General features: G+C 38.2%; 1 protein-coding gene across 1 annotated transcript; it reads left to right on the top strand.

Moving 5' to 3' along the window:
• Positions 1–6031: 6031 nt before the first annotated feature.
• On the top strand, positions 6032–13670 carry LOC121375830 (anaphase-promoting complex subunit 10-like). The gene is made up of 3 exons (XM_041503494.1): positions 6032–6167; positions 12011–12173; positions 13150–13670. Exons 1-3 carry the CDS (start codon positions 6047–6049, stop codon positions 13433–13435), a joined length of 570 nt encoding a protein of 189 aa, XP_041359428.1. The 5' UTR covers positions 6032–6046; the 3' UTR covers positions 13436–13670.
• Positions 13671–21196: the final 7526 nt, after the last annotated feature.

Genomic DNA, 21196 nt, shown 5'->3' with positions numbered 1-21196 from the left:
CTGTGGACCTGCTATACTGTAGTATTGCAGTCGCGGCTAATAGAGCATTAGTCTGTGGACCTGCTATACTGTAGAATTGCAGTCGCGGCTAATAGAGCATTAGTCTGTGGACCTGCTATACTGTAGTATTGCAGTCGCGGCTTATAGAGCATTAGTCTGTGGACCTGCTATACTGTAGTATTGCAGTCGCGGCTAATAGAGCATTAGTCTGTGGACCTGCTATACTGTAGTATTGCAGTCGCGGCTAATAGAGCATTAGTCTGTGGACCTGCTATACTGTAGTATTGCAGTCGCGGCTAATAGAGCATTAGTCTGTGGACCTGCTATACTGTAGTATTGCAGTCGCGGCTAATAGAGCATTAGTCTGTGGACCTGCTATACTGTAGTATTGCAGTCGCGGCTAATAGAGCATTAGTCTGTGGACCTGCTATACTGTAGTATTACAGTCGCGGCTAATAGAACATTAGTCTGTACACCTGCTATACTGTAGTATTACAGTCGTGGCTAATAGAAACATTTTAAATGGGTATTACGAGGGGCGGGATGTGGCTCAGTCGGTTGAGTGCTCGCATGAGGTGTTTGCGTCGCAGGATCGAATTGCCTGGGTGGATTCATTCAACCGATTAGGTATGTTATCGTTCCAACCAGTGTACCACAACTGGTCAAAGGCCGTGGTATGTGCTTTTATGTCTATGGAAAGGTGCATATAAAAAATCCCATGCTGCCAAATAGAAAAATGTAGCGGGTTTCCTCTGATGACTATGTGTCACAATTACCAAATGTTTGACATCCAATAGCCGATGGTGTCGTTAAACAAAACAAACTTTGGTGTTACGATGTATGCTGTACGCTGGACAACAGCGTAAACAGTCGGTCTTCAGGTGAAATTCCGCGGGCACATTTTGGTATGTCCATCAAGTGACGTTACAATTTACGACTCTCTTAATAAATTACCGTTTCCCAAAGGGAGTCGAAAGTGTTGACTTCTATCGCCTTCATAAAAACAAGATGGGACCGTGAGGGCCGATTTATTTATTTGCCTTTGAAATCTAATGATGATGAATTTTTGGCATTGCACAGCAATCTGCAGTGCAGTATAATTGGTCAAACGATCATGGGAAGAAATAAAATGTTTGATTAACGAATGTTTTGTGTACATGTACGTACGTGTGATTTTGTGTCTGTGCGAAGCACACAGACAGACAGAGAGAGAGAGAGAGAGAGAGAGAGAGAGAGAGAGAGAGAGAGAGAGAGAGAGAGACGGAGATGGAGACACAGACAGGTTTTTTAAATCAGTTTTGTTTTGTTTAACGACACCACTAGAGCACACTGATTTATTAATCACCGGCTATTGGGTGTCAGAGAGACAGATACAATAATAGTCGGTAAATAAAAGTGTTTTTATCGTTTATATTATCAATACTACAAATATTAAATATTACAAATTTCTCGACTTTTATTTATGTATTTATTTATTTATTTATTTATTTATTTATTTATTTTAACTTTTTATTGTTATGTTAATTATCTGCTATTTATTTCTCCGTGTATAATTCTATGTATTACTAAGTGAATCATATAGGTAGTAAGTTTAGTAATGTTCAAAACATGCCATAGAGGCCGGAGCATCTTAAACAATCTGCCATTTTTTGAAAATCACGTGTGTTAAAGACTTTGTTTCCACGATTAAACGTGCGCCTGTTGTCTTTTTGAAACCGAAGCAGGAATTTGGGGACCATACAGCTGAAATAATGAAGCGCGCCATATGTTTAAATCGTTTCACGGCGTAACTTTGCCCCTGTGGTTTCTCAAACTACTTTGTTGGGACCGCGGGGTGCATCTGTGTGCAGAGGTTTCTTTGGAGGCATACTTGATGGACACCGCTGTTGTGTGGAAACCATTCAATAGAGTCGTGAAATATCGGTCATGACATCTGTGATGAATTGAAGATGATGTGCGCGAATTCTTTCTTTGTCGTCTGCAAACGATCAGCCGTCAGTGGATGCCATAAGCTGATGATCATAAACCAACAAATTGTTTTTATTGTTCCTTCTGGTAAAGAGCTACGGGCGTACATACAACAGGAATAGAGGGAGAGATGCTAATGATTTCACACATTTAATTGAAATGCTTATTACTAAATTGTTTGCTGCAGAATGTTTTATTATTATTGTATTGTATTGTTTTGTTTTGTATTGAATTTTTTTTTAGAATTGGAGATGGGTTTTTTTCTCTATTTGTTATGTTGGTGGTGGTGGGGGTTGTTTTCTTGTTCGGGGGATGGGGTGGGGGATGTTGTATTTGTGGGTGTTGCTGCTAGTGGTGGTGGTAATGTGTGCGCGTGCGTGTGCAGTGTGTGTATATAATGGGTGTCCTTGTTTGTTTGTCTCACATCCGCCTGCTACCGATTCAATCGGACTGCTGGTGCTCCCTTGCACCTGCCAGTGCAGACGGTCCCTTCTCCTCCCCCCCCCCCCCCCCCCACCTTTCCTGTCTTGGACAGAGAGGCCGGCCAAGGCCGGCAACTGTGCCCACGACAGGCGTGCGCTACAACAGCTTGCTCTGAACGTGCACGTAAAACCCTTTGACCTTGACCTTGACCTTGTTTGTCTCAGGGCTCACACTGGAATAAATTTTGGTTTAGCCATTTTTCAAATACATTGAGTATTTTCTTCTAAATTATTAAAATGTCGTTAATTTAAGGAATATTTTATAAGCCATAGACTTTTTTTTTCTCCCACTTTGTATAATAATTAGCAGCTGGCTAAATTGGCAATAAACAGTGAGCCCTTTGTGTGTGTGTGTGTGTGTGCGTGCGTGCGTGCGTGTGTGCGTGCGTGTGTGTGTGTGTGTGTGTAAATTACATGTACCTTTAATCCAAACGCATATACACTCAAAGGTCAGTGTGTGCAGTGAGTTTGTTATAACTGTCAAATGACGAAATTGTAGTTCTACAATGTAGGTTTATAGTTGGCTTATAACAACTGTCAAAACTACATCATAAATGCGCAAGTAATTTGTCGGTAATAAGCATACATACATATTTATTATTCCCAGACCAATATGACCAAATCAAGATTGAGATGCCTTGAGATAATGGTCAATACATATGCAATGTACATAACATCTTAAAAGATACACATGTAGTAGTAGTAGATATATGTATGTATGTATGTATGTATTTAAGAATGAATGAACGCACTGGCTCAGGAATTTTTTAAAACTAAAAAAAAATTATTTTCTAATTTTGCCCCAGGGATTCGAAATAGATTTTTTAAATTGACCGTTGTGATATACAAAATATAACTGTTTTTCGGTCTTGTTTTAAATTTATTTGGCTAGTACTATGTTTTGTTTACAGCCGGATACGATGTATTTGTTTTTAAAAAATTGTTAGGAAAGGGATAACAACAAATCAACCACTGAAAAATGGACTGGCTTAGAGGCTTAAGCGGCGTGTAGTCGGGTGGAGACTAAGATATCCTTGAGACTTTGATTTTTTCTATATGCACTAACCGGACGTGCTGTAATAGGGTTTTTCATAACAGTTTGCAGATTTAAAAACTCCTCCTTCATAAGTTTACCAATATCAACGCTACGTCGACTGTAAATTATTGGAAAAATTATCTCTTTTTACAGCTTTACCAAATTCAACGTTGATTCCAAATGGCTGTTTTGTCTGTAATGTACGAATCCAGAAGGCCTCTCGTTCAAGTCTCAAGAGGTCTGTTTCGTCTTTTGAACCAAGTATCAGGGGTTGTTCAATTGGAATTATTTCAAAATTTTCATCTAGCGAATGGTCAGGTAGATTGAAGTGATTGGCGACAGGGGTGTCAACTTCATGCCGAATATCATACTTGTGACAAACTGCTCTAATACTCAGTTGGTTTTGCGTTTGTCCTACTGTGACGGTACATGCTCTTAAATTTGTTTCGCCTGTGGCGATTTTAATTGTGTTAGAGGGCCGTGTGCAGTTTCATTGCCCGTAGCCCAGGTGGGCAACTTGTTACGTAATACTTCGCGCGATCGGGCATTCCAATATGCACTTAGTCCAGCTGTGGAGGCCATGTGGCGAGTAGTTACGTAATACCTCTGCGAGTGCGGTTTCGACGACCGTGATTTTGGCGACCAAGGCGTCAGTAAGTCTGACGATCAGAGAGAAATATACCGACTCTAGTAGAGGTAGAAATTGAGATGATACGTGAGGTACCGCCTTGTACCCCCAGGCAAAATCCTGATTTATAATAAATAGCTAGTGTTTTAGAGATATCGAGGGGAAACGGAAAAGGAAGCTTCCTGGGAACGTTAGTCCGTTTGGACTTTGGTAAATATCATTTCTGCTCTGTGTATAACCTTGATGTGATTGATGTGACTTTAAATATACTGTATTATATCAATATTCTTTAGACAGTGTCTTCGGTCATCTGACGAAGTAAATCGTAGACTTTTTGTTCTAACAGTATATGAGTATTTGGTAATATAAAGCTTAGCCAGTCATCCTAGAGGACCTAGGTACACTGTAGGTTATTGTCTTTATTGTGATAGGTACCAATATTAATTCTGTGTCACAAGGTTACTGAATGAGTAGTTAGGGTTAATTAAAAATTAACCCGTTAGGAACAGAGCTGTAATTCCTTTATTAATTAAGTTCCCCTGGAAGCGTTCCTAAATTATCACACGTTACTGAACGAGTAATAAGGGTTAATTAAAAATTAACCAGTTAGGAATGGTGTTGTAATTCCTTTATTAATTAACTTCTCCAGGAAGCGTTTCTCAATTATCACACGTGTAGGTGTGGTGTAACGGTGAAGTGATTCGCATATTGTGTAACTAGACACCTAGAGATTAACTAATTAAGTGATCAGTTCTGGGTTGTTATTATTGCTGTTATTAATTAACTACTACGGCTGTACATTTGTCAGCGTAGATTAATACAGATTCCAAAGTGTATTGTGTTTTTGTTGTGTTTTCTAGAGAACTAACGTGCTATAATAATATATACTTATATAAGATCGTATCTCTGATCATACCTAGAGACGAGCCATACTAGGGTTTAACAACCTGTTACAGAGAGATCTAATAGATATACAGTTAGGAGAGATATTTTGATAATCGTGTTTTATTCAGTTACGGGAATTATAGAATCCCCGTGACACCTACGTACTGTTTTTTACATAAATTACAGGTGATTAAATATACTACATTTTTCGAATCACAGTTCATGTCTGTCCGAATGTATGTATGTATGTATGTATGTATGTATGTATGTATGTATGTATGTATGTATATGTATGTATAAACATGCATATGCGGATAACCTTACAGTGCTATGAATTAGATCATGGTCAATAGCCTCTATTAGAAATTAGCGAGAAAAATTAGGCAGAGTTACGTCCCCTAACCGCTCTCCAGTTTCGGCGCGTTTCGGTAACAGCAAGAATGGCCGATGACCACAGTTGTTTGTGAATCTTCAGCTGAGATTTATGCATTCCAGCCCTTGGCATCATAAATGTCCCCACCTATGCTTTAAAAATAAAGAATGATACCGGTAAAAAGTTGATGAAATTGCGTTTTGTTATAATTGAGCAGTGTTAAATATAGGAGATGAATCTAGTGAGCTGTCATCCACCCTGATTCAGTATATGTACTATTCCGATCAGAACATTCCCCTTATACATAACGCATCCGGTATGAACATGATTTTTTAGGGTAAAACGACTCGAGGTGCACAGGGTTTGGAGGGCTAAACGGCCCCAATTTGTAGAATCCATATCAAAATAAAACCTGTTATTTATTTGCTAATTTTTGTTTTGTTTTAATTATTATTATGGTTCAATTTTGTGATGTTAATAATAGCGAGCGCAAGCGTACTCTCTCTCTATATATAAAAATCTATTTGTGTGGTAACACGACGTCGATAGAAGGATTTAGTTCGGTGCCACCTACAGTACAGGGAGGCGTAGTAACAACAACAAAACCAAACCAGACCTCTGTAATTAGAGTTACTTCCCTTAGGCTTTGAGGTTTCCCATTTGATTCAAATGAGATGAAAATGACAAATAAGCTTAGTGGTAATCAAGATATAGATATATTTAAAGATGAAAAAGAAGGGAAACTGAGAGAAGTTGGTAATCAGGCTGTGTGGTCTTTATCTTCTTGCAAACCAGGTAACCATGCTTGAAGTAAACCGGGAAATTCCATGGTAGCCCGAGTAAGACAGCTATTGTCCGAACCAAATTGTTACAATGTTAACAACTACAAAAAAAAACCTCTCCTACCTTTAATTGCCGTTAGATTTCCTCCAAAGTTTGTCCAGACACAAACCACAAAAAAAAACCACTACAAATATACAGATTCGACACATGAGACTGCAACGATGTCGCCGATATCGTCTTTGCCGAGATTGCATAGGGAAAAATACATGCAGTTTTCTGCCGTCTGCCATTTTGCTTGTTTATGATATACTCTTCAAGAGGGGTGAAAGCCTCCAAAGTATGTGACACAATTAATATGAAATCAATGATCTCTAGTGGTATAAAAAAAAATTCTTTTAATAATAATAAATAATATGACGTCATCACGTTTGCTTTTATATCATAACATGTTATGATGTTGTTAGATTAAGTCCTATCCTTTCACCCCTCTTGAAGAATATTCCATAAAAAGTCAAAATGGCAGCTGGCACAAAATTACATGCTTTTTGCCCTATGCGCTCTCAGCGAAGTCGATATAAGTGACATAGTTATCATCTGCAGGGGACAATATTTCGAAATGTGAGGTAACCGGAAGTCGGTTCACGTGGTTTTTACCTAGGTAACCAGTTGTTCGGTTACGTGAATTATATTTGCATAACCCGTGGGTTACCTGATTGGTTACCTCAAAATTACGTTGAAATTATATTTTAAATACATAGTTTTTAGCTCAAACATAAAGTTAAAACAAATACAAAAGAAAACATTTTACCAAAAAAAATGTCTTTAATGCTTGCTAAAGTAAATAATATTATAAAAGAACTGAATATCAGCCCCAGTACTGACACAAAATACAGGGGTGTAACCACACATTTTTTTAGCATTACGCACACCAAAGGCGTGCCCGAGCCGGGGGATTCGGGAGACCTCCCTCTGTGAAAATTTTGAAACTCAGAACCGCTGCAGAAGCATTCTGAACCTTTTCGGAGGCATTTTTTTTCTATCTTTTTTCGAGTCACTTTTAAGAGGATATTTTATAGAACAATTACATACAGCCTCGACCTATTCCCGGATTATGTTTTTGCATTACGCACATTCGTAATGGGCGCTACGCCTTTGAAATAGATACATACTTACTTGAAGGGATTCCTTTTTTCGTTTTGCGCTGGTTACGCTACTTTCACTTTATCGATGGTACTTATATACTACAGTGACGTTCCAAATGTTTGTTTTTTAAAGCTCATTATGCGATGTTTTCAATTTGTGTGACACTTTTGGATTCCTGTTTACGTTAAAACTGTTTTTAACATATGTAAAATTATAGGCATCCAATATTATGTCTACATATATTCCTTTAGATAAAATAGCAGGAGATAATTTAGCCGTCCCCAGCGGTCTGAGGACATTTCTTTAAAACTTTTGGCTCGACTCTATACTGAACATTTACTTTAGACTGGTTGTAAATTACAACTGTTGAAATATAACGTTGTTTACTGATTTGCTGTGCATCAAGTATCTAAAATTCAGCCTAAAACATTAGTCGAAATACTAGTAGTATGTCTGCGTGAATAAACGTCCTGTAATCGTGAAGTTTGCAAGTTTTAATTTCTGAACGTTTACTGGTCATGACGTAACCATTTTGTGGTTCGCGTAAATTTAATTTTGCATAACCGACACGCGAACAGAAAGGCGGTTCGCGTCAAATATTGTGCCCTGCATCTGGTATGTGAAATCTGTGTCATTGTAATGGGTTTTTTCAAGATTTCTGTCTGGACAAACTTTGGAGGAAATCTAACGGCAATTAAAGGTAGGAGAGTAATTTTTCATAGTTGTTAACAATTTGTTTCGGACATTTGGACATAAATTTTATCATGATAAATACGCTCTCATTACAGTCAGAGACCAAGCTATGTATTTTTTTGGCAATTGCCGACAACCAAAAAGTTGTCAAAGAATTCCACTCTAATACCATAACAATCCTATGTTTGACGTGAAATACCTTTACAGCAATAATTTTCGAGCTAATTGATTAAAAGAAATTCAGATATTAATCACTAATAGTAATAGTAATACACACACTACAGAAAGAAACCCGACAGCACCCACATTCAGCTAAGCTTCGACAAACTCCGGACAGCAGAATTCTAAGTTCGCCAACCTATATCGTGACGTTGCGTCACATGATCGCCCTCTCAGCCATTCCGTTTTTCAGGGGCCGTCTCAAATCAAATGTCTACGGAATAAAACAAAGATTTAGTCCCATAATGCTTCATTCTGGCTTCTGTGCTATATTTCTTCCAAAAGCACCCTTGTGGAGGAAATTTTACACAGAATAGTCAAAATGTAGCGATACTGGATTACAAAATATAAACATTATGTTGGTTTTATAGAACAAATTGTTTTAAAAGGTATTGTATATAACTATCGCTAACCCTAACCTTACACTAATTCTAACAAATATTTCTTTAAAATTGTTAGGGGGCAAAATAAGGATGACTTGCCAATGTTTTATATGCGCCATCCCACAGACAGGATAGTACATACCACAGCCTTTGTTACACCAGTTGTGGAGCACTGGCTGGAACGAGAAATAGCCCAATGGGCCCACCGATAGGAATCAATCCTAGATCGACTGCACAGCGGGCAAGCGCTGTACCACTGAGCTACATCCTCCCCCCTCGAAAAAAAATAAAATAAATATTATTTACTGAAATAATTGGTCCTTTGCTGTATATAATTTATAACACACTATTTGTTATTAATATCTACTGCTGAATTCATTTGCCAAAGCAAGTTTTTAAATAGAACCTACTTTTGGCGTACTATGTAAAACATAAAAAATAGTCGCGCACTCCATTCTATTTACATGTTCGGCAATTTCCGTCTGAACAGTTCAACCCTTATATTTGGTATTTGATAATTTAACTGATGACAAAAAACAAATGATGTAAATCACTTACCAAAAAGTTTTTTCATTTTAGACATTCTGTTAACGTAGCAGCAAGTGTTGTTTTATCATTTGTTGATAAATGTGACATCACTGGTTAGTGTGTGCTAGTGAGCTTTAGAAACAATGTGACATGCGCGACTATAGATTACTCTATGATATACATAACTGTGTTCCAGTTACGGCTACAGTCTAGCCTGAGTACGGTACTCAGCCGTTCAAGAGCTAGTCATGTGGACAGTTATGATCACTTTCTCAGCCAGTCAAAATGTCTGTGTAGCTCTGGAATGGTAAAGTACTCGGGCTAGCTACAGCCACACTTGCACCCAGCTGTTCAGACGTAGCTAGTTCATCAACAAGATTTAACCTTGAATGCAAGCAAAAATGCTTGCCCTTGCATTCGAGGTTAATCTTGATGAACTAAGACTCGGCCACACTCGCACCCATCCAGGGAACATTTTGTTCAGTATCGTACCATGATTCACTACGCAAGTTTGAGAGATCATTACACAATTTTAAATCATTAAACAGTAGTTGCAAGCAACAGTTTGTTTTCAAAATCTTGATTAGCCATATTTCTAGTCATTTGAAAATTGATTAGCAACTACTGTTTAATGTTTTACAATTGTGTAGTAATCTATAAAACTTACATAGTGAATCATGACATGATACTGAACAAAATATTCCCTGCCATCAGTACAGTCTACAGACACACTCGCACACATCAGTAGTTCACAGCCACACTCCACACTAGCACACATCAGTACAGTCTACAGCCACACTAGCACACATCAGTAGTCTACAGCCATACTTGCACACATCAGTACAGTGTACCGTCACACTCACACACATCAGTACAGTCTACAACCACACTCGCACACATCAGTACAGTCTACAGCCATACTTGCACACATCAGTACAGTGTACCGTCACACTCGCACACATCAGTACAGTCTACAGCCACACTCGCACACATCAGTATAGTGTACAGCCACATTTGCACACACAGTATTCTCGCTGGATGAAAATTAAAGAAGGGCGGCCGTGCAGCACCACACCCTTCAAAAAAAATAGGGGGGGGGGGGAGAGCTTGGTGGTTACCATGTTGTTGTGTGTTGATAGACTTTGTGGAAAGACATACTCCTTATTTTGATTACAAAAAGTGTATACGAAATACAAGCAGACTCGTCTTTTAATTGAACCGAAGATGTTATTGGTCTGATATTGACTGGCAGTTCTGGTTTTGCTGAACTGATCAAAGTTTTAATATTATTATTTTAATAAAGATTTCAAGATATACGAAAAACAAAAAAGACAATTGTGTGATCCCCTAATGTCGAAAACATTTTTTATTATTCCCATCTTCTTCAAATGAATCGATCCCTGTGATAAAATATTATCGCCAACTGATAAAAAGTAGTTTCCGTTGATTTTATAAGTGGTGATATCCCCCCAAAATGAAAAGTTTACAATATGTTATAAGAACTGCGCCAAATAGGGGGGGGGGGGGGGGGGGGGGTTCAGTCGGAGATGCCGAATCCATAAAAAATTAAAATGTTTCCATTGCTCAAATAAAATATAACTTTTATTGTTTGTATTAAACATACAAATGGATACAGGTATGGGACAAAATAGAGTCTGTTAAAAATACTATTAAATTACGTTACGGTAACTGTCATAAATGTTTCATCAGTTGCTTTTTCGTACACAACGCGGCTTGTTTCCTTCGATGTCCAGCGTGCAGACTGATCGTTGTGGGTTTTTTATGTGTGGAAAAAAGTGTGCATTTCGAAATAGTGGAGATAGGTGCTGGAAAATATAGTATGGTGCTGGAAAATATAGTATGGTGCTGGAAAATAAAGACGGGCGCAGAAAAATAAAGGAGGGCGGAGAACGTGAAAGGAGGGCGGCAAAATGCTATAGCAGGGCGGGCCGCCCGGCTTAAATGGAGCAGCGAGAACACTGACACATAAGTACAGTCTACAGCCACACTTGCACATATAAGTACAGTGTACTGTCACACTCACACCCGGATATTTCTGCAGTTATAATCGCTGTTTTTCCCTCATCACAGGGCTCATACTTAATGACTGCGACAACAGCAATTGTCGTTGTTGAGATATAAATTGCTGTCATTTTGGGGCATCATCGATGGCACTTTTGTACAGCTGGATAACAATTACTGCCATCAGTAAAACTGAACAACAGCAAAATTAATATATCAGGTGTACGTTATCTGCCAATATTTAACATTTGTTCATTTGAAATATGTCTACATGCTACAAAAATCACCTTTTAAAACATTGCCATAGGCAGGCTCAAACTTTCTGTCGCTGGGCAGTTTCACACAAGTCAAATTTGTTTTTTAATGCTCTGGATAACAAATTTTTAAGTTTGAGCACTGCTATAAAAAAAAACCCAGGATTTTTGTCTACCACTGAGTAGGCAAAGATTCCCAATCTAATAAAACAATAATCCTATGTTTGATGTGATATACCTAAAACCCAGGGCCATATTTTCAAAGCTATCTTAGCCTACGAAATCGTGAAATCATCGTAAGCTATGACGTCACTATGGCGTGCGCTGTAGTGACGTCACAACCTACGACGGTTTTACGATTTCGTAGCGCTAAGATGGCTTCAAAAATAGGGCCCCAGGATTTTTGTCTACCAATGAGTAGGCAAAGATTCCCAATCTAATAAAACAATGATCCTGTGTTTGATGTGATATACCTTTACATTGATCGTTTCTGATTTCGCCAATATTATTAATATTAATTAATATATGAAATATTTGTTATTGACAAACTCGAAGCTGATCAATAATATATAGTAAATAATTGACATTATTAGTCACACTGTTGTATTGTCAGGTTTTGGAGTGGACCAGTTACGTGACGAGTCATATGACACATACTGGCAGTCCGACGGACCACAGCCCCACCTAGTAAACATTCAGTTCAGACGGAAGACCACAGTCCAAGATGTCTGCCTGTATACTGATTATAAAGCCGACGAGAGTTACACTCCCAACAGGTGACGCAGGTTTACGTGACACTCTTGGTTAAAAACATGTAGGTCAGATAGTGATTAAAACGGCAGTCTCGTGGATATTTAAGGATGTCAGTCTTTCATAGATTTCTGAAATTTTAATGGTTATGTTGGACCATTTTTTACCCAGGCCTTGAAATTGAAATTTTGATAATTTTGCGATGGTTTCAAGTATTGTTGTATACTAATTTTACCTCAACACAGCGAAAGCAATTTAAAAAATGGTATTCGTACTGGGGTGTCGTTACACATTCATTCATTTGTTTGTTCATTCCTTCATTTATTAAAAAATGGTACATACGGTAAAGAGATGTGTTTTGGTGTTCCACTGAAGCAAATATTTAATTTAAGTATAATGTTTCGAGTGGAAACAGGATTTGACATCACAAGTCAATTTTACAATAACTTTTGCAGTGGCATTGCCGACTGCTGCCACACATTTTAAGGGCTGTTTAGACCAATGCAAATCTGGGTTTTTTAAATGTCTCTATCATGTTTTTGCCATAGGATTTCATTTAGTGCTAGCAACCACAGCAGTGATTTTATACATTTTTATCAAGCATTTTCTTTTGTATGTTTTGTTTTGGGGTTTTTTTGCTATAGGTTTTATGTTGTCAACCACTGCACTGATTTTTTATACACCCGTCTATGATGGGTTGTATTATTGTATGGCGTTGTCCGTCTGTCTGTCTGTTAACCTTTTCTTGTCCGGACCATATCTTGGATACAGATGCATACAGGACCATCAAACCTAACATGTAGGAACAACTTGGGATGATGGTGTCAAAATTAGGCTTGAATCATACCCATACCATATTCATTAATATAGATATGGTTTTCCATCAAACTCCTGATGGGCGTATCATGTACTTCACTGGTACTCTAGGATTTCTGTTCAATCTGCTACCCACTTCAGTATATAGTTTACATCCCTGTCCAATGTTATGTTTTCGCTTTCTAGGATTTCTGTTCGTGCGGGCAACCACTTCAGTGACCTGTCTGAGATAGAGCAGATAGAGATGAGTGAACCAGTGGGTTGGGTCTGCGTTCCACTGCGAGATTCCTCGGACAAGCCCATCCGAACGTTCATGATTCAGGTGGCAGTGCTATCCAACCACCAGAACGGCAGGGACACACACATTCGACGCATCAAAATACGATCCCCAGCACAGCCATCAGACATTTCAGTGACCAGACTGCCCAACTTTACCAGTCGCGAGCTCCAGCAATACGCATTTATCAGATAGCAGACATAAAAATTAAGTGTTTGTCTCGCATTTACAAAGTAAAAAGATGGGATATAGGAATTACTTATCTAATGGCGGTGGCAGCAACAATGTCCACTTTTGTGTTGAAGTTTAACATTAAAAAGAAGGAAATGTTTTATTTAACGATGCACTCAACACATTTTATTTATGGCTATATGGTGTCAGACATATGGTTACGGATCACACAGATACTGAGAGAGAAAACCTGTTGCCACTTCGATTAGCAGCAAGGGATCTTTTATATGCACCATCCCACAGGCAGGGTAGTACATACCATGGCCTTTGATATGCCAGTCATGGTGCACTGGTTGGAAAAGTTTTAACATTAAAGTTTCACATTTAGATGAGTTTCTCACAAACTATAAATCCTAGGTCGGTGAAACGTGGTTTAAAGTTGTACCTATGGATGTTGATCACAATGCACCAAAAAGGTTTATGGTAGGCGAGATATTTAATTCCACAGAAATCTTGTTACTTGTGGGTATCCATGTTCTACAAAAGGTTTTCTCAACCACTAACCAGTGTATGTTACAACATAGTTTATTAGTGCAGATATTTACTTTGTATATACATGTATGTGTAACTCCATTATGGTTAATAATAAATTTAATGATTTGTGATTTACAGGATCAAGCTATATCTTAAGTGTGTACCAAATATGATTTGTTGAGAGCAGTACTTACTTAACTCGGTGGTTTGCAGGTTAAACCATCAGATTTAAGGCTAGTATGTACTGGGATTAAGAAAATGTCCATGGCAAAAAACATGCCTTTGAAAAAAAAAACTGAATATAGTTCAAAGCAAAAAAGTGCTGTAGAGAATTAAAACTCTTGCAGTTTAAGGAGAGTAATTTTTAGATTCCCGCATTTAAATTAAAAAATATATATATACGGCTGAAAATTAAAAGCCCCATCTAGCTTTGACCATGAAGCATAAACTGCAAATAATTGTGTCCATTTTATAGATACAAAACACTGAAATTTATGTTATGTATATTGCCATCCTATTCAGAAGTTAGATTGATTTGATTTCAACTTATTTTCGTGCTTATATCCAATTAAGGTTCAAGCACGCTGTCCTGGGCACACACCTCAGCTATCTGGGCTGCCTGTCCAGGACGGTGGGTTAGTTGTTAGTGGTTAGTGAGAGAGAAGAGGGTGTAGTGGCCTTACACCTACCCAATGAGCCCTTAAGAACTCGCTCTGGGTTGGAGCCGGTACCGGGCTGCGAACCCTGTACTTACCAGTCTGTAATCCGATGGCTTAACCACTGCGCCACCGAGGCCGGTTCAGAAGTTAGAGAAGCTAATGTCACACCTTTTGTGGACAAACTAGGTTTAAAAAAACATATATAATAAATATTTAATTTTCTTACACACTTGTTGTTGAGAACATCATTTGTTATTTTTGATAACACATACTTGTTAACACATATACATCAGGCGTCAAGCGAGGTCATAATCATAGAGTGAAGTCACTTCTGTCAAACCTTTTGAGAGGGCAAAGTTTTTAACAGAAGGGACACTTGAATTTTTAATCTGAAATAATAAAATATGCAAAAAGAAGTAATATTAACCCAATACAGTCAGACCTGTCTTAAGCAGCCACAAAGTAGTCAAAATCGACTGCTTAAGACAAGTGGCCACTTAATACAGGTGCAACTTTTACAGTCTTAACTTTTAAAAATTATTTTTACCGTCTGTACTGCTAATTGATGGATGTGTGCTCTATAAGTTTCTAAAAATCACCTTTCCACATGTCGCCTTCTTCAGAAATAATAAAACGTAAATCAAAAGCAGTAATTTAACCATTTGGAAGTCCTTTGACAAGTTTGTATTCTCTTTTCATTTAATTACTACTCCATGCAGAGTATTGTCCTGGGTCCCGTTCCACAAAGCGATCTTAGCGCTAAGATTACCGTAAGTGCATATGTTAGGTGTGCAGTTACGGTGATCTTAGGTCTAAGATAGCTTCATGGAATGGGGCCCTGGTAGGTTAATCTGCCAATGTCAAGCTTAGATTCTTAATTGATGCACAGTGGAGATGTCTGGCTGGATGGGTACCAGTATCCGCGAAGGTGTGAAGATTGCTTATTTGTTGCACCTTGTCGCTGATGTTTAAAATAAAAAATGTATACAATTTACTGTGGCCGCTAGGACAGGTTTGCCTGTATTATTTAATAATTTGGATAATCCTCGTTTGTATGTTGAATTTATTCATTATAAGAAAGTCTACTTGAAACTACATTTGTAGTTGATCACATGTCTGCTGCTCCCAACAATATTTTTTTCAATGTATTTTCTGGTGGAGCATGACCCAACCTCCCTTAAAAAAAAAATTCTTGCTGTAGTCTAAATCCATACCCATGTATAATTTCCAGAACACATACCTGACGATAGAATTATATGTTTCAACAGTCAGTACTTTTAGTGCCAGACACGGGTGTAGTCTGGTCTAGACCGCCTATCTGTGAGCCTGTCGCAGGATTTTGTGGCGACAGTGGCTCTTCAAAATATCAGACACTTAACACTAACTATTATCTATGAATAGGAATTCCTGAAGTTCTTCGTCATTCATCCGTGATTGTGTTCAATGCAAATGGCCATTATTTTTAGAAGGCAACACAGATTTCGCCTAACAGTGACTGGCACGGCGAAGTCAAGCTGGTCAAAGCGACGTTTTGGCTCACTTCGGCTGCTCGCGTGAGCCCTGATACGTACGTTAACATTTTAAAGACATACGACTGGCTGCTTGTAGATGATGACCAGGTCACCAATGCCATACCATCCATTGAAACAAAAGAACGATCAAATCGATTACTCCGTGACATACAAGATGACCTGAAATTGACTTGTCACCGGTTAACTATAAGGTTAACAGGTTAACGCACAGGTTAACTATAAGAGCAAGGACCGTAAATAGGTTTTCGTTGGAAAAGACATCTAATGTTTTTTTGTTTTGTTTTTTTTCACAATATGTAAGAGATGTAAGAGATAGAATACAACATTCGTGTCCGTTAGATACCATTTATCATACAACTCGTTTACAAATGTATCCAACTCACTTTCGCTCGTTAGATACGTTTTAAAACAACTCGTAAGATAAATGGTATCTAACGGCCACTCGTGTAGTATTCTCTATATATACAATAAGGTGATTTGTTGTCACATGTGTAATGTGGTGATAAACAAAGCAAACCTGTTATTCGTTATTGTTAGCCTGAATGTAATAAATGGGTGTTTTTGTTGTTGTTGTTGTTTTGTTTTTTATTGTTTTATGCATTACGATCATTGAATAAACTTGGTGTATATTGTGTTGCATAAGTGACGGTTTGTTCAATGTAGGAGGTTATGTTCAGCACTCTGCAAAATTTGATGCCACTGATCTGTAATGAAGTCATAATATTTTACAGTAAATAGTAGTCAGTCAAGATAACAACATTTTGTGACTTGCACAGGTTGCCAACGTATTTTCACAGGCTTCCTTGCAGTGCAGTTGTGGATATTTCACATCACAATCCAAGACGACTAAACGTAGACAGCTGTTGTCTGTAAGAGTTTGGAAATGGAATTTGTTTTGTGTTGCGTTTCCTTATGAGATCGTGAGCACCAGTGTTTTCAGATCAAATAATAAGGAGTCTGATTAAAGTATAAAATCCACTTTTAATACTTTAATACTAGTAATATGATGTGGTTGTCGGTTTTTTTTTTTTTTGGGGGGGGGGGGGTAAAGGTATGGCAGGATGTTCAAAACGTATGTAGTCAGTAACAGCAACATTGACAATACATGATTAGGTACCAGCCTGAAATGTTTGTTTCGGGGGTGGGGGGGGGGGGTGTAGTCAGAAAAAAATGGCAGACGGATAAACCTTTTAACATTGAGAAACGAAATAATCAGATTGAAATTGAAAGCGTCTTATAAAACGTTTTAAAATCTCTAGTCTAAGTCATTTTATGATCTGACCTCTACGAAATTGCAATAATATATATATTACGTTAAAATGTATTTAAGATCAGTGGCCCCTGCGTGTGCTGTAACCTCACCGTGGTGCAGGGGTGTAACATTCTCTTTGAGAATGGCCAATACAGCACAAATTCAGTATCCGTAAAATTCTGTGATATTTGTGTTTTTGCACAGTTCTTTACACTGTTTTTGTTTGTCTTGAATTTTTATATTGATGTTGATCATCACTTTATTTATTTGCATTACCATAGTTTGACACCCAATAGCCGATGTATTTTTCGTGCTGGGGTGTCGTTAAACATTCATTCATTCATTCATTCATTCATTCATTCATTAAGATCAGTGGCGTAGGCAGGATTTTGTAGTGGGGGGGGGGGGGGGGGGGGGGGGGGGGGGGCCTGGCATCCAAGCAAACTGATATCGAGTAGTGGGATATGACACAGGAACCTTTTTAATGTTATTAACGAGCGAAAAGGTAACTGTTTAAGATTAGTGGAATTTACAATAATCAAGACTTGTAGAAAATATACTTTGGTGAAGATGGTAAATTCTGTTGTAATTTCTTTGAGGTTTTTGGCTGGGTTACTAAGGCTTTTACAGTCTTAAGACTTTAATGTCATGCCAACGTTGTCCAGATTGTATGCAGAATCAGCAGTTCTGGACCTGTGATTATAAACGCAATCTAGACTCTTTTAAGTTTAATAATAATAAAGTATTTCCCATACAAATGGATTAACTTTTATAAGGCTAAGCACAAACTTTATTAATCTGGACATGAAATGGGTTTTTTAAGAACTCGCCCTTATCTTGATGAGTATGTCTTTTAGTTATACCTAATTTTTACGTTGTACAGTTTACAGTACAAATAAAAATCATTTGGTGTTTACCTATTAGTGGACATCAAAACAGTAACTCCAGAATAAACCGCGAAAAATATTTTGGGAACAGAACATTATGACAGTGAGTTGCTAAGTAATCGTCACATGCAAGTGTTTATGACGTCATAATGTAATATGCAATGATGTTAATAAAAATGAAAGAAAGGAACATTAATTTTAAACTACGACTATTTTATTTATAACATTATTTCGACTCTTGGTCGATTGAGAGAACGTATTGCTATTTAGGCTTTTTTTAAGTCCATGGGGCAGTAGCCTAAATACCACAGCTTTTGCTGTTTAAGTCTTGGTATGGGGAAATGATTGGGATGTTCAAAGGAGGCACGTAGGTACAGTATTTGGAGGGGTATGGGGCACATTTCTAGTGAGGGTGGGCAGAAAAAAATGCTTTAATCCGTACATTTTCGTCCTAGGGTTGGGCAGCACTGCATCCCCTTGTACCCTTTCCCGGTTCGTACAGGCCTGGAAAGCCTAGGTCTAAAGGGCTCGCACCTCATGTAGATTTTACCATTGAGCTACATTCTACCCCAACAGCAAAACGGACAGAGCTCACGATTAGGCAGCAGTCTACAATGTATTTTAATGGGGTATAGGCGGCGAGAGAGATACCGGTCACTGGGGAGATAAACTGGAGGGGTCAGGATTGACAACTCGTATACTGTTAGCGCCTCCAGCATCAGACGCCTATGTTGGGATGTCCAAAAAAAAGGTAGGAGTTCGTGGGTGGGGGAGAGATCCTTAATGTTTTCGACCGTTGGGACCGTACGTTGACAAAATATTGGCCATGATACATAGTATATTTACTATAATTCAAGTCATTACAGCTAACAGTCCGGACTAAATTTTATAACCCAGACTGTACTAATATTTTAGCAAGGGATCATTTATATGCATCATCCCACAGACAGGATAGCACATACCTCGGCCTTTGATATACCAGCCATGGTGCACTGAATGGAACGAGCAATAGGCCTTGGGGTCCATCCTAGACCGAACGCGCATTAAGAAAGACCTTTACCACTGGGCTATGTCTAGCCCATTACAGAACAAATGTCTTTAAAAATGTATTATTACTCAACAAAAATAATAATTCGTATGTGTATGCAGGCCAGTGTTTATTAAATGTGTATTTTCCAGGGGCAGCACCACTTTTCATAAGGTAGGCCACTTTTTTTGTGGGTAATATTTGTTGTATGTGTGAAAAGGTCCTTCACAGGTGAATTTGAAAGGAGAGTCTTTCAACCTCAAGTCGTACCACTATTTTTAACACTGTGCCGCCCCTATTTTAATTTTACTTTTTATAATAAGAAACGCAGGGCATAATATGTTATGTTATTTTTATTTTTTTTAAATACGCGAGAATGAATGAACTCAAAACTAAATTAAATTCAATTATCGGGTATTGCTATTAGCATAATTAACTTATTATAGGTTGCGTTACATTAATAGGGGATCCGGCCTCTGCGGTGTCGTGGTAAACGTTAAGCCATCGGACATCACGTTGGTAGGTACGGAGTTCGCAGCCCGGTACCGGCCCCCACAGAGAGCGAGTTTTAACGACTCAATGAGTAGGTGTAAGACCACCACACCCTCTTTTCTCTCACTAACAACTAACCTACTGTCCTGGACAGACAGCCCAGATAGCTGATGTGTGTGCCCAGGACAGTGTGCTTGAACCGTAATTGGCTATAAGCACGAAAATAAGTTAAAATGAAATGAAAATGGCGGTAAAAGCATGAGAAACAACTCTGGTTGTATTCGTGGTATTGTTTATTATCTCCCTTTAGAAAAAAATACCCTAGGTATCTCTCTCTCTCTCTCTCTCTCTCTCTCTCTCTCTCTCTCTGTGTATCTGTGTGTGTCTAATTCGCCCCCCCCCCCTCCCAACCAGTGCCTCACGACTGGTATATCGGAGGTCGTGGTATGTGCTGTCTTGTCTAGGAAAGTGCATATAAAATACTCCTTGTTTTCTAATGGAAATGAACCACAGAAAGATTTCTTGAAACTTACAGGATATAAGCACTAAAAAATAAATTATTAGTAGCAGATAATGCCACACAAGTTGTGTCACAGGGGAAATAACCACACAATTTTATCAACATAATTACAGGCGCGGCATCTAGCTTAGTCGGTAGAGCGCTTGACTGAGATGCTTGGGGTCATAGGATCGAATCTCATTGGTGTACTAATTCTCTGACTATATTTTTTTTTTATCTGTGACTGATATATCAAAGGTTGAAGTATGTGATGTCCTGTCTATGGGAATGTGCATATAAAAGACCTGTTGATACCAATGGGAAAATGTGAATTCCCTATAATAATATATGTCAGAATTATCAAATGTTTGACATCCAGTAGCTGATTATTGATAAAATAAAAATGTGTTATAGTGGTGCTGAAACAAAACCACTTTTACAGATTATCTGCCATTTAATATAGGGGCCTATTAAATATAGCTGACAAGCTATAAAAATGTGTTTATGCTACAAACTTTTATTCAGTATGTTTTAATCTGTGTTCATGTTATAGTTTCTTTGAGTCAAGGGGGAACTGACATGGTAACTCTATAATAAATAAACGTATAATTGATATATTACGTTTTGAACCCATACCAACTCATCGGTTCCATTTTGACGCAAACGGACTATAAGTGACATGGGGCGGGACGTAGCCCAGTGGTGAAGCGCTCGCTTGATGCGCGGTCGATTTAGGATTGATTCCATCTGTGGACCCATTGGGCTATTTCTCGTTCTAGCCAGTGCTATAAATCAATGTGTTTTAGTGGTGTTGTTAAACAAAACACACTTACAGCAAAAAACGCATACCTTTTAAGTCAAAGTTGTTTTTTTTCATTCAAACAATATGTTTATAGTGAATAA

This window comes from Gigantopelta aegis, chromosome 6 (assembly GCF_016097555.1).
Source record: "Gigantopelta aegis isolate Gae_Host chromosome 6, Gae_host_genome, whole genome shotgun sequence".
NCBI classification, from domain to species: Eukaryota; Metazoa; Mollusca; class Gastropoda; order Neomphalida; family Peltospiridae; genus Gigantopelta; species Gigantopelta aegis.
The sequence above is the reverse complement of the archived record's forward strand: the minus strand, read 5'-3'. Positions and strand labels throughout refer to the sequence as shown.

What these genes read in the sequence shown, in the direction of transcription:
- LOC121375830 (XM_041503494.1), top strand. Translation starts at nt 6,047, where the DNA reads ATGAAAATGACAAATAAGCTTAGTGGTAATCAAGATATAGATATATTT. An exon ending in TTTATCTTCTTGCAAACCAG is followed by an intron (nt 6,168 to 12,010) that starts GTAACCATGCTT and finishes TTGTATTGTCAG; the next exon opens with GTTTTGGAGTGGACCAGTTA. An exon ending in GAGAGTTACACTCCCAACAG is followed by an intron (nt 12,174 to 13,149) that starts GTGACGCAGGTT and finishes TTCGCTTTCTAG; the next exon opens with GATTTCTGTTCGTGCGGGCA.